This window comes from Dromaius novaehollandiae, chromosome 2 (assembly GCF_036370855.1).
Source record: "Dromaius novaehollandiae isolate bDroNov1 chromosome 2, bDroNov1.hap1, whole genome shotgun sequence".
NCBI lineage: Eukaryota > Metazoa > Chordata > Aves > Casuariiformes > Dromaiidae > Dromaius > Dromaius novaehollandiae.
Window position 1 is genome coordinate 107,691,174 of NC_088099.1, and position 14,578 is coordinate 107,705,751.

At 45.1% G+C, this 14,578-nt stretch overlaps 1 protein-coding gene across 1 annotated transcript; it reads left to right on the forward strand.

The window, feature by feature from the left end:
• The first annotated feature begins 2,092 nt into the window (after positions 1-2,092).
• On the forward strand, positions 2,093-13,717 carry DIPK1C (divergent protein kinase domain 1C). The gene is made up of 4 exons (XM_064507133.1): positions 2,093-2,443; positions 7,880-8,557; positions 12,426-12,590; positions 13,340-13,717. Exons 1-4 carry the CDS (start codon positions 2,261-2,263, stop codon positions 13,553-13,555), a joined length of 1,242 nt encoding a protein of 413 aa, XP_064363203.1. The 5' UTR covers positions 2,093-2,260; the 3' UTR covers positions 13,556-13,717.
• The last annotated feature ends 861 nt before the right edge of the window (positions 13,718-14,578 follow it).

Here is a 14,578-nt window from a genome sequence, read left to right on the forward strand (position 1 = left end):
ATTTCAAGATGAGCACTCCAAACTGGTCAGAAACAGCTTCTGAAAGCATTTGTGTAAGAGCAGGTTAAAAGGGATTCCTATTTACAGTTCTTGGTTGCCAGACAGCCTTTCCTACTTGCTACATTCCCAGAAACACATTGTATCCCAAATGCCTCAAAAGGAAGCTTCATTTAGGTAAAAGGACCGGGGTGGGGGGGGGGGGGGAAAGAAAAAAGAAAAAATATAAAAAGGGTGGCCATAGACAGCTCCTACAGGTGAAGAAATGGGAAGGCAGAGAGAGGAAGCAAAACACTCAACAGATGTGGCTAGTGATAATGATTCTGCCTCCGGGACAGTTGCTCTTATTTCCTATATTCCCCTCTCCACTGCCAGTCTCTAGAAAGCTATAGTATTTTCAGTAATGTTTTTATCTTTCCATTTTCTCTTAGTCTGTCATATACTTAGAAAACATATTTCAAGCACTACTCTGCCATGGAGGGGAGACCTGTACTAAACATGCAGAAGGTGAGAAGAGCAGTGAGTTGGGTGCAGCTGTGTTCTTACCTTGCTGTCCTGAGAGGTAGTATTTAATCATACATCACACATCAATAGATGCATCTTTCTTGTTAACGACTTGTACTGGGAGACATCTCTCACGATGAAGCTGGACATGATGGTGCAGAACAGACATCCCTGAACCCAGCTCTCCAACACTGAACCTTCCCCATATCAGATTAAATTCATTTACTAACAAAATGTGCCCCAGAGCAGCTTACCAAAGGTGCACATTAGAATGAGTCTATTGAATTATTCTGAACTTCTCCATCCGTGGGCCAGATTCTGCTATTCTTACTCACTTTGAGTAAGCGGTTTACCCTCCATGTGGTTTTTTTAACCACAATTTATCTTACTGCTATAGGATTGCAAGTAGCACGAGGTAACCATCCATACAAGAGAAAGAAAATGAATCTGTTCCTTTCTTGTTGTATCTGATAGTAAACCCAAATCAGATATGCATATTACATTGAGCTATACTTTAGAATATGAATTTTCCCACTGAAACCTGTGTGTTGGCCCAAGAGGTGAGGTGAGGTGAGTGGGAATCAACGGAGAAAGGAGTGAATGCAGTGCCGTAACCAGACACAGTAAACATCTGCACCAGGACTGAGGAAAGGATGTCAGGATCTTGCTCCCTATACAGGATCAAATCTCCAGCATGGTCTTTGACCCCTCAGAAACACTAACAAAATTAAATATGATGGAGGGAGGCCACACTAGCCCATGGAGCCATTCTGTCCCCAGAAAGGAAGGACATGGAAATAACTCTCTGCCAGAGGGCAGGGAGACAAATTATCATCCCCGAGCACCCTTGTCTCACTGCTCTGGTTTGGGGTTGTATTCAGGCTGCCTGCTGGAGCCACTGCACAGGCTTTCCCCACCTGCTGCCTAGGGCGCCCAGACATGGTGGTGCTGGGCAGGAGCCAGCCTGAATCCCTGTGGGAGTGTGCGGGCCCTTGGTGGGGGATCTTGCCATGGGCAGTGCAGCCCCGGGGCAGGGATGTGGTGCCTGGTGCTGGGGATGACCCCTCACGGAGGGACAGATGGATGGACACAGTCCTCTGCATTACTAAATGGATGCCTGAGTCGCTTCTGTCTCTTCCTCCTGTTGGCACAGAAGCCCCGGGAAGATAAAACTGCACAAATTACTCCAGAATAAACAACTTTTTGTCTCCTCTTGACAGCATGAGACGCTTTCATTAGAAGGAGCCATCCATCTCCAGGCTGCCTCTTTCAGAGTACCAGGCAGCCACCTACACGAGGGAGGGTTCCCAGAGCAGCCCCCGCCAGCCTTCAAACCCCCTTTTATTCTCGGGTGCGAAACTTTGCAGGAGAAAGGGGAGGGGAGGGGGGGCCGCGGGCCAGAAGCTGCCAAGTAACTACATCAGTGGTGGCAGGGGGCCGCTTGGCACAGGAGAGAGCAGACAAAAGAAGGCGGAACTACGTGGCTTAAATTCAAAAGGAGAGCTCGGGGCTCCCTAAGGACAGCACCGGCCGGGGGCGGGGGGGAGCGGGCCGTGCGGGCCGGGGCCGCCCCGGGAGCTGCCCCGGACCCGGCCCTCCGGCACGGGGCGAGCGGCTGCGGCGGGGCGGGGGGCGCCCGGCGAGGGGCGCCGGCATGGAGCGGGACAAGTGCGCGAGGAGGGCAGCAGCGCGGCGCCCGCCGCCGCTCGCTCGGGGCTGCACCGGCTGAGGCGACCAGCCGGCCCGGCCCGGCCCGGCGATGCGGGGCATCCCCGGCTTGAAGAGGCTGCGGCTCAAAATCTGGAGGCGATGCACCCTCGTGTTCTTCCTCTGCTGGGCTGCCTGCTGGATGGTGGTGAGCGCCTTGCTTTTTCTCGTCCACAGGAGCGTCTTCTCCGAGCGCTGCACGGACGAGAAGAGCCGCCGGATCCTGGCGAGGCTGGTAGGTACCCCGGCACGGCGCGGCGCCGCCCGCAGCCTTCCCCGCGGCGCGGCAGCCGGCGGCGCCCTCCGCGTCCGCCCGCCGTGCCCCTCGCCCCGCCGCGGGAGGCCGCCCGCGGGGTAACGCGCAGCGAGCTTCGGCGGCGGCGAGGGGCGCCGGTATCCGCCTGCTGCCGCGCCGTCGGGGCGCTGCGGACCGGCTTCGCCCCGCTCGGGTTGGCGCCGCGCCGCGGGGCTGCCGCGGGGAGCGGCGGCGAGGGCGCGAGCGCCCGGCACTGCCCGCCGCACGGCCGTTGCGACCGTTACGGCCGTTACCGCGGTGGGCGGCCCAGGCGCCGCGCACGGCGGGGGCTCCCCCGCGGCGGGCTTTAAAGCCAGCGCTAAGCGCAGAAGCCACGCTGCCCTCTTCGCGGGGCGGGATGCAGAAAGCGGGCTGACTCTCGGGAGCAGCTCTGCCGAAAGCTGCTGCCCGAGGTCGGTGAAGCGCGCACCCGGCGTTGTGGGCAGACACGCTCCTGAACCGTATCGGAAAGGGTAGCTCGGCATTCTGCATGCGCCGAAATGGAAAGCCTCCCCCCCACCCCGCCCCGATTTTCTTCAGTCGAAAAGGTTTTTGTGCAAAAATCGTCGTTCAGAAATGCTGCCCGGCTTAGAGTGTGTCCTTGACGTCTGATAAGGGGCTGGCATTTAAAACGTGGTTATTCAAGATTCAGGAAGGGATTTGGGAATGTTCACTGAAATCTCCCTAAAAGTAAGGAAAAATGTTAAGAGGTTTAGAATTATCTAGTAAAGGCCAATTTCAATGCTTCGACAAGAGGAACAATGTGGGTTAACACTTTTGAGTTTCATTTTGTTGTTTAATTAAGATATTTTAAGTGGAAAGCAAAGGGGAGAATTCTAATGGACACTAAAAATCTGTTACAGTAGCAAGCGACTGCTGGCCATAAATTCCCCTAAATTCTGCATAATAAAGGAGGAGTAACTATAACCATCAGGCTTGACAGTATATTTTAAACAGCAGTGAAATTTGCGTTTTTTACCCCAATAGTTAGCTCTGAAGCTGAGTACCGCTGAGTTCAGGATTAGAGTAGGAAGAGTGAATCCGTGTGTTGCAAGGAGGAGCATAGAAATGTGGAACTGAAAGGAACCACCAAGATCAAGAAGTCCAGTCCCTTGCCATCACAAGGATCACAAGTAAATAGATGAAGACAGATATGTTGCTTCACTTCACTTTAGAAAGCATTAGACATAACTTCAAAAGCCCAGGCAGGGATTAGCTTTCAGGCACAAGAGTGGAAACTTGTCTCTGTCAATGTGTGACAAGATTATACCATGATCTGAAGGTTCAGTTCAGAACCTTCTTCCAAAGTACACCAGTTGAAAATGCTGTGTTTATTTGATCGCGTAGGCGAATCTGAAATAGTAATGTTAAGGTTTGCAAGCAACAGCTTTCCCCAATGACATATAAAGGGATTGTTGTCCCAGAGGAGGTATTAGAAAGGGAGCTTTTCTTCATCACCCTCGAAATAGCTCTTTATGCATCATCTGAGCACTGCATGGATTTCACAGTTATAGAAAGTGCAATCTATCTACAAAATAAAGAATCTGATAGCTTGAGTCTCAAGTGTTTTATAAAGCAAAATCCAACTTCCAAGAAAAACCGTTCTCCTAGCCATCTATAATATTTTCAGTAGGAGAGAGGATGAAGATAAAATCTTTTAAGCAAGTGCGTGAAAATTGCATGGTTATATGCTCTTCCCTGCGGCATGTGTAAGGTGTTATTTCTTTCTTCTTAGAGAATGTACATCTGTGCAGAAGATATGTACTGCACTAGGAAGGCCAAAGTGCCACTGGGCATTTTGCAGAGGTGAACTTCAGTTCTCCAAAAGACCTCTTACTGTTTCCTAATACCAGTCTCATCTTCATTTACTTTGACCACACTAAATCATATCATGATCACTTTCCGTGTTCTATAGAGTAATTCATTAATTTTGATGCCTTCCAAAACCTTGATCAGTATTGCATTTACATTGGTGAAACACTTCATAACAAGGCAGGACTCAGTCTCAGGCCTGATCTACACACAAAGTGGTATAGTAAATGAATTAAACTGCTGTAAACCCTAAGTAGGCACTTTTACATGAATTTAAACACAGCCAGCCTTTTAAACTTGCCTTGGTGAGTGTACTAAGGAATATAAAAATAATGTAGCAAATTTTAAACAGAAACAGATGACTGAATCCAAACCATTCTTGTGTTTGCATTTTTGTTGTAGTATAGCTGCTTTTCTGTAAGTCATTTGCCTTACTATCACATTCATATTTTGGTTTAAAAATGGCATTTAGTGGCATTAAAAGGGCACAGACATTAGGTAGATTTAAAAGTCTTTCATTGACTGATATCAAAATGCAATCATTAATGTAGATATGTCAGTGTGGAGGACCATTTCTAGAAGATTTCTTTGGGGAATTGATTCTTCATGTTATCAGCAGTCCTGATGATGCAAAATCTTACCTGGTAAAGTTTGCAGTTAGTGCAAAGGTTGTTGGGTTAATAAATAACAAAAGAGACCATCTTTTTGTTGCAGGGTAATCTGAATCACCTGGTTAGATGGTTTCAGTCCACAAAAATGTGTTTTAATACAATAAAATGCAAGTTAATACGTTGGGGAACAAACACTACAGCTATGCCAATAGGATGGAAAACTGTTTTGGAAAATTGTGTGGCTTTGGGAAGGATGAAGGGGCCAAACACTTGCTTCAGCATGAACTACCAGTGCATGCTGTGCCTCAAAGGCTAAATCGATCTCTGGGTGAATTCAAAAAGAAGAGTTAGGGGAGTGATATTGCCTGGTTTTGCAGCACTGGAACACAACATTCAGTTCTGATGTCTATGCTTCTGAGATTGTTTGGAGGGAAAATAAAGAGAAGAAGTGGGGAAGGAACAAAAACACATGAATGATCTGGGAGCTGGAAAAATAGGGGTTATAGGGAGAGGGCTGAGAAGCTAAGCTTACTCAGAGTATTGTGCTTATGGCAAAGCATAAAACAGTAGAAACTGGGATACTGTGGGCTGATCTGTTGAGGAGGTGAAGTTGAAATTGGGCTTTGCTGAACTTCCAGGTTATGATGAACAAAAAGATGAGTATTTTAAAGCCAGTGAAACTTCAGTGAGTAGAGAAACTCTTGAAAATTACTCAGATTGTTTGGGGTTTTTTATTTTTATTGAATGAAGCCTTTCTGAAATTCTTGCTTGCACCTGTGACCAGGAGAAAATGTCACTTCTTGAAGTTTAATTTGTTTCATCACTGTGATACTAAGATCTCCTTGGTCAATTTCCATTTCACTGATCACAGTTTCCAAAACATGGTGCAATTTCAGTAAAGAAGAGTCAGATCTGGAGACTCTGTGTTTGTCAGATATTAAGTTAATAATCAAAGATGTACTGGTTCAAATGGAACAGCAGACCAGGTTCAAAATTGACTCAGCTCCTATGTCTGGGAAACGTAAGACAATGTTTTTTTCCCATGGCTACTTTTTCTCACTAATGCCATTAAGAATGGCACGATGGCAACACAAGAAACCAACCTGCTTGTTCTCATGTTTCATTCCATGTCTTCTGAGCACTTCTAGATGGAAGAGGTACATGCATATAGGTCCTCTGTGAGAGAACATGGTCTATAATGGATCCCAGTAAAATTATCCACAGGGGCAAGTGTTTGCCTTTGAGGATCCAATTACAGGACTGAGATGTCCTAAGATCTTAACGTGGCAGAACAAGTATTAAGTTGTGGCCTTCACAATCAGAAAGCAATGATTTTAAATGTGATTGTACTTAAGCTCCAGATAGTAAGAACTGCTTTCATTCAGAACATTATGTCTCTTTCTGAAGTCTGGACAGCCCAGTGAACGTGCTTGACCATCCTGATGTGCATGTGGATGCAGACGTGTGCGTGTTTCACATGTGTGTGTGACCCTGGACTCAGAATCACAATGTGCATGTCAGGGTTTGCCTACCTGGTTGCCATGCTGGTACTGAACATTCTCTTTTGGGCTGTGAGAGCATTGAAGTATATGTTTTTTGCCTCTCCGAACTGCCCTCTGTGAGCTATTTTAGCCAATTTATCACCATTTCCTGCACCATTCCTGAATTTTAGATTTGATCCTGCACCCATCCCCAGTGGGTTTTTTAAGGTTTAACTCTGAATATTACCTGGCATCAGAAAGCAGTTCCCTGGTGCACACCTCAGAGGCTATTTTAGGAAAATACTTCACTTGAATTTCTATGTTCATGCTCCTGTGTATGTAACAGCAAGTCACAGATGAGGTGGGGGTCAGGCAGCCGTTGCAAGTATTCCACAGAGGGAGCTGCCAACTTGTTGAATAAAAGTTCAAATGCCAGAAAGCAATGAAGAAGGCTGACACTGTCAAGCTGCCTCCCAGGTGTTTGGCTTTCTACACCCACAGTCTATTCCCCTTCCACCAGAGACCTCTGATCATCCTCTCTACTGATTCGCCCAGAGCAGTCCCTGCAGCTGCACTTCTGAATGCCCATAGGAATATATCAACTGCCTACAGTTTGGAAGTGATGGTATGGAAATAATTAGGGGTTGAGGGAAGGATCGATGGGGGAATCCTTGCAGTTCTTTTATGAATTTACAGTGACCACTTAACTATCCAGCAGCAGTTCCAATGTTTCCATCGACTGCTTTTTTCCAATTAAAAGATTAACTATTTAAGCACTTAATACTAAGTCACAGGGACTTCTGGTAAGTATATTTATAAACCAGAAAAGTTATTTTGTCCTACAGAATTTAGATATTTAAAAGTTCTGAAAGTTCTTGTCCCAAAGGCCAAGAGTGCAATCCCTTTGTTTTCTAATAGTGGAGAAGGAGATTTTTACTGCTTCATTCAGGGCATGTTGAGTGTAAGGTGGAAATAAGGTTGAGTGTAAGGTGGAAGGTCTCAGCAATCCAGCTATCCATGAATTCCTCTAGTTTAAGTGGGGATGTTTAAGTTAAACTGTTCCGAACCTTCCAGAAAAGTTACGACTTACATTGGAAGTTATTTCCTGTGCCTTAAAGCATTGCAGACCCGAATCTCATTGCAGCTAAGTGTGTTGAAAGCCTAGCTCACTGAATTCACATGTGGCAAGAACTTAAGAGTAACAGGTCCTCTAGTCCATTTCCTTGCCCAAGAAAACAAATAGTCTTTCTGCCATCCCCCAAATCCATGTTGTGAAGTAAGACTCCCCCTAGATCTCTAGAGCCTTCTGAAAAAAACATTGTGTCAGCTGGTAGCTGTAGAAGGTGTGTGCTTGCGGTACCACAGCTGCAGCGACCCTTCTGAGCTTAGAACCGTTGCTGATTCTCTCTCTTTCTTCTAAGTTGTCCAGGGGCATCTGGTCTTGCTATGAATGTTATGTCCTTTCATGCTAGTGTCTGGACTACAGCAGCGGAGCCCTGACCGGTGACCTCTGCAAAGACTTGTGTGTGGCACAGACGCTGGTGTACAAACACTGCCTGTACTATGACAGAGGTAAGAAGGTCATCCAGGCTGACTGGAGAGGCCAGCCCATCATCCTGAAATCCAAAAAGGAAATCTTCTCCAGCTACCAACATCTCAGTATGCTAGAGGAGGTGGAAACACAGGATATTCCTGAAACAGAGATTCTGCTGATGGTAGCCCTGGAGGTCAAAAATGTCCTGGGGCTAGAATTATCTAACAATACCATGGGGACCCTGTGGACAAGGAGGAAGGGGCCACATTGGAAAGCACAAGTGGCCAGCATGTGGTCCTTGCTCCAGCAGGAAGAATATATCTACTTCAGTTTACTGCAAGACTTCAGCAAACATGTGCTACGAATTATTGGCTCCTGTGGACATTTCTATGCTGTGGAGTATCTCACAGCTGGACATGCCTGGCACAAAACTCTTTTTCCCTTGGAAAATGTGGTTGGTCCCTCCCTTGCTGGCAGCCGAAGCAGGGTGAGAGCCATCATTGACATTGCACTCAGCTTTCTGGATATGGTGCAGCATTTTGATAATGATTTCTCTCACCGACTTCACTTGTGTGACATCAAACCAGAAAATTTTGCCATCAGGCACGATCTCACGGTAAGTTGGGTGTGTAGCAGCAATCTGAGGTCAACTTCTAGTCTGGAAAGTGGCTGTATAAAAATCACACTTCCCTCCTCACACAGATCTTGGCCAAGTTCTTGCAAAACCAGCTCATTTAAAAGTGGCATGGGAACTTTACTGCTTTTCCCCTTTGTAATATCTGCAGCCACAGTTCAGAGTGCTGGATCCTGCTGCTTGTTTTGAGAAGAACTGTTTATTCACTTTTGAATTGTTTCACCTACTCAAATGCACTGAGACCAACAGGGTCCATTGGATCTGACAAAGAATGCCTCCTGAAGGCAAGGAGATCTCAAAAGCTGTCAATGAGCCACAGCAATTATTTCCAGCAGTGGTGCTGAAAGGAAAAACGTTGAATTTCAAAGCTAAAGCTCAGTTCTCTGGTTTGACATGAGGGGACTCCCTCACACACAGAGAACATACATCTTTTTGCTTTAGTGCTGAGCTCATTTGGTCTGGAAATCATTAAAGGACAATGACATGAAACTCCCTGGTACTGGTACTGGTACTGTTTGACTTTTCATTGAACAGCTATACTCCAAAATTTATTTTTTTTAAATAGTGATACGACCCTCCACTGTATTGCTGAATATATCTTGCATTCACTCTGCAGACAGAAATTCCACTGATTTCAGTGGGAATTATGTGCATGGACTGAAGCCACTGTGTAATAAGCATTTGAACCAGACTCACAATTTGCAGTGATATCAGTGGAGTTTCTGCACTCTGAGTGAATATAAAATATCTTCAGGAACTTGAATAATAATTGGTACTCACTGAGTGTTAATATAATGCTTGTATCTTCAGAGTGCTGCACAAATATTACCTAAACGTGTAGCCATTAAGAGCACTTAGAGTGCTTCCCCTTCACCCGTCCATTTACTTACATTGTTTATTCAGGTGCAGTACAGCAGTTGAACAGGGAATGGGTGGGGAACTATAGCAAGAAACTAAAAAAAGCATACCAGTGTTCAGGCAAAGTGAGATATGACAGAAGTTCTTCAAGACAGACTTTGCTTATCTTTCTCAGTTACACAGGGCTATTACTGGATATGGCTGAGCACATGTTAGAACATCTGTTTTACTACCTACTCAGAGAAGAGATTTCATTTAGGAGAAGAGAAAGAATATTGGATGCATCTTCCATTACAAGTCCTTTTGGTGAGGCACAGTTCTCCAGGATCCTCCCGTGACTTCTAGGTCTACAGAGACAGCAGTTACCCCATGGCACAGGAAAGGATTCTACTTCAGTGTTTTCTAGGAGAATTAATGACAGAAAGATGTGAAATGCTACTTCTCTCCCTCATGGGTGTACTGGCTGTACATTACTTACAGCCAACTAGGTGATGTGTCTCCTGCTATCCCCACAATGGGTGGAGAGATGGGAGGTACACAGGCAGAAAGAGGAAGGGGGAAACAAATATTGCTTCTGATCAGTGAAGATGGAAGGAGAATAAGAAGTAGGAACTCTAGGCTGTTTTACCAGTCACTTCCAGAACAGTGACAGAACAAAGGCAATCTCCCTTCTCTCCTTATTTATTTTAAGGATTTTTTTCACTTGTTTGCTTTCTGTATTCTGTTTAGAAAAATAATAAAAACAAAACCCAGAGTAGTTCCACTATTCCTCATACCACCTAAATAAATGATACTGCCAATGTGCACAGGAATGTGTCTGGAGTGCAACAGCTTTACTATAAGAATCATTTCCAAATGATGGGGCTAGCTCCCCAGCCCTCATTCCAGCCTTCAATGCTGTTCCTGCAGTGCAGAGGGGAGGAAACAATGCCAGTCACCCAGCGGAGCGATAAGCTGCCATAGAGCTATGTAAGGGGCAGAACTGGGAGGAAATCCGGATGGATATGCTGTATTCCAGGAGGGCTTCCTATTTTAACAGCACCTCAGAGAGAATTAGAAAGATTACGGCACCTCTAACATGAACTTTAAATTAGGTCAGGAGCAAAATTGTTTCTTTCTTGGATTTCCTTAGGACTCCATACCCTCATCATCATTTACCATTGTAACAAAACTCACCAAGTCGTTACCATTTACAGGTGGAGTATCACTCAGATATATCTTTACAGAGTCTGGCTGGATGCCTGCACATTTTTGTAATGGGTTATCTGACTTTCTTTTTCATGGGTGAAACCACTGAACCCTTTGGCAGCTGCATGTTTAAAAGCCAGGGCTGTTTTGTGTAGCAGAACCATTGTTCAGATGGTTAAAGGTGCTCAGCATCGGCAGAGACCTCACCAGGATGTTAATGCCCAAGGTCTTGGGGAATGCCACCTCCCTTTTAGTCTCTCCACCCTGCCCCAAATACACGAAGGCCAGAGAGAAGGATGTCCAAAGAATTTATCAGCAAAACTGCAGAGAGCTTAAGGAAAGAAAGAAAGAAAGAAAGAAAAAATTTGCCGGCCCAAATGCATGAAATTCCCCAGGCTAGGTCATGATTATCAAGCTCTCCAAGAAGCTTAAAAATACTTGAGTTTTTAAGCTAAGCCTCATCACTTTAAGATTTTCCCTGGAGGGGAGAGGATGGGGGAATAAAATAAAATAAAGATTAGACCTTGCTTTTCCCTTTGCCTGAAGAAGGTTTGTTTGGCCTTCTACCAGACCAGACATCTTTAGTTCCTGGGGTTGATCCAGCTGCTGCTCCAGCCACACAGTTCAGCTTTCCATGTTATTTGGGAGGTTGAATCTTAAAAATGAGACTGTCATTTGAGCCCAAGTAAATCTGCTTTGCCCAGGTCCCAAACATTTCCCTCCATGCAAATTTACTTCAACTGCTGCAAGACAGAGTCTCTGAGTCGAGGTTCTGATTGTTAAATGTTAAACATCATGTCTGAACAAACATCATGTCTGAACGTGTGTTGATTGCTTCATTCATAGCACTGAATGGAGACTTTTCACTTTGTTCACCCATAGTTTTTCTCACATCAAGCAGTGGCCATCCTATCCCTGTCTTCCTTTCTTTCCCTGTTTATTTCTGTGATTTTCTTGAGTATTCATGGGTGGAGTGACATTGATAGAAACTGAGACTACAGCCCTTCACTCACAGAATGGTTTCCAATCCAGCACAGACAGCAGCTATGCAGTGCTGCCCATTCAGTATTTTGTGGGCTTATACTAGGACAAGAAAAGTCGTTTGTCCCTTCAGTCCTCACTCATCTGCTGAGAACAATTGCTGACTGGACCTTGTTAGGTCCCAATATTTCTGGGCAAGCAGAGTAAGAACCATGCGTGATAAATGAATAAAGCTGTAGCAAACAGGAGTAAACAAAGCCAGTCCCAACTTCAAACAACCTCAGGGAGTTATTTTTCCAGCTGAACAGATGCAGATCCACTGAATGAAATGAGAGGATTGGGGGAGCCCGTGCCAGGTGCAGATAGCTGTGCACATCACGCTGCTCCTCTCCATAACATTAAAGTCAGGGCTGACCAACAGTTAGTCTGAGAGGCAGATTGTGAAATTATACTATCTGACACCTGGATAATTCTCTACCATCACATAATTAAAAGATTGAGTTGCCATCTGCATAAACCAAAAAAGTAAATCAATCCTCAAATTGTATAGTCCTGGTTTAAGAGGAATCAGTCCGGTTGACTCCAGGGATTGTCCACAGATAATTTTGCCTTTCCTGGTGTCTTAAGCATTGGCTGTTATTAGTTAAAAAGTGCTATTCATAAGACTGCTGCTGCTCAGTTAAGCAAAAGAAAGCTCTTGCACTGTGATCCCAGTTCTTTTTGGCAGATGCTCTCAGCACAGCATTTCCAAGAGAAAACAGCAAAGGAATGCTTGCTATCCCATAGTCTGTGGCCAGTTTTCATGGGTTGTTTTGATCCACAGGTTGTGGCCATTGATGTGGATATGGCCTTTTTTGAACCCAAAATGAGGGACATCCTTGAACAGAACTGCACAGCAGATGAAGATTGTAATTTTTTTGATTGCTTTTCAAAATGCAATCTGGAAATCAGAAAATGTGGAGCACAGAGAGCCAATAACAACTTGCAAGTGAGTAGACACAGCTGCTTTATGCATCCATTTCTTTTAAAAATGCATTAACACATTAACAACAAAATGTATGGTATGCACTAGAACACTGTGAGATGAAGATAAACACCTTTTCAAATGTGGCCACATAATTGCCATTCTCATTCAGAAATCCCATCTTGGGGCATGCAGACAGATCTTGATGTTCACTAGCATTTATTTGCCTTATTTTCATGTAGCCACTACAGACGCTGCCTGTCCAGTGGCACAGAAATGAGAGTGGAGGAAATAGAAGCAGGGGGTTATCATTACTGTCACCAGTAATGGTAAAGTCAGGGATGTCTACCCATAAACTGTGAGGGGTTCTGGCTGTGCCTCTGCACTAAGTGCAAGTTGTACGCAGATGTAGTGGGGAGAGGAGTCCATAAGGTACTTGGACCCGGAAGGAGAGGGTTGTGACTCATCTAAATTGTGCTGATGACATGCAGAAGGGCTGGGGGAGCCCAGCTCAGCTGCCTTTTGCCTGTTTCTCCCACCCCCTCACCCTCACCACTTGCTATGCAGAAGCACAAGAGCAACCTGAGACAAAGGGGGATTGCTCAGCTAGAGATTAGCCTCAGTAGAAGTTCCTTTTCTGTATCTTGCTCTTAGAATGGCCGGAGGCATTTTGGATTCTGCTGATGCAAGACACTTTACTGCTGTCCCAGAGAAGCAGCAGGGCATTAGTTACAGCTCCTAAATGACTAATCTGCTCTTTTTTCTTTCCTCAGGTCATTTGTGACAAAATATTCCGTCGCTGGTTTTCTCCAAATCTCAGAGGACCCCTGGTTTCCTTCCCCCTGCAGTTGCAGTTGCAGAAGGCTGTACGTGAATGTGCAGAGTTGGCACATGAGGATGCTACCATGCACCAGAGAACTCTGAAATCTCTCTCTGAGTTATACCATCTGCTTCAGGTCAGCCAACATGAACTGCAAAGGGCAGAGTAGATGGAAAGGGCAGAACTGCAAAGGCCTTGTCACAGCCTCTGTAAAGGAAGCTGTATGAGAGGCAGCTTGTGTTTTCTTTCTCCCTCATCCTTCTTATCCATTGTATTACATTTACTGCACATAAATTGTCTTTCTGCTATGCAAATGAAATTCGTGACTGCAGGTGCAGCGTGTCCTGTCAATATCCTTTGAAGCGTGAAATTGTTTTACATTACCTGGTTTCCATTCTTGCTTATTTTCTCGAGCTAGTGCTGTCGCTCTCCATCAACATTCAGCACATCATCTGCTTTATCCCAGGAGCTGTAGTCACTGCTCCAATAGCATCTGCCTGAGTGCTGTGCTGAGGGTGATGATGCATTTACATATGGATGGTGCTTTGAAGATGAAAAGTGTAAGCACAGCAAAACTAATATCAATAATTTAAAATAGTGTGCGGGTGGGTGGGGGTAAGTATGTGAGTGGTGTCTCTTTCTGTTGCACAGTAGAATGAGGGTTTTAAAAGCAGACACAGAGTGCTCTGTATCAAAAGACAGCCTCAAATCGGAAATCTATTGCCGCAAGAGTGAAGAACTGCTTTTGTACAAGACACTGTTTCTAGTGTCCCCAAATGCATTTTCTCTGGTATATTGCACTACTTGTGCCATAGCAAACTTTCTGGGGATAAATTGTACAAAGGTACTTAGGACTTTTCTACAGGAATATAATTATACCTGTGTTTCATTCCCATGTGGATACTCTTATTCTGCAATGAAGAGATAATGAATAATGCCATTGAGTTTTCCCATGTGAACAAGCCTTCAGGCACTGGAACATCAGAGCCCTTGATAAGAAGCACTAGCTTGCCAGAGAGCCGAATGACCCAGGAATGCCAACAATCTGTCCTTTGCACTGAACAGAATACCCAAACCCTGAGTTTTCTTATGCAGTATTTTTTTTAATGAACAAATGGAAATTTTTTGAAGAATTCCTCATCTTGCAATTAGGGAGACCAATTACATAAATAAAGATCCTCAGATTAATATA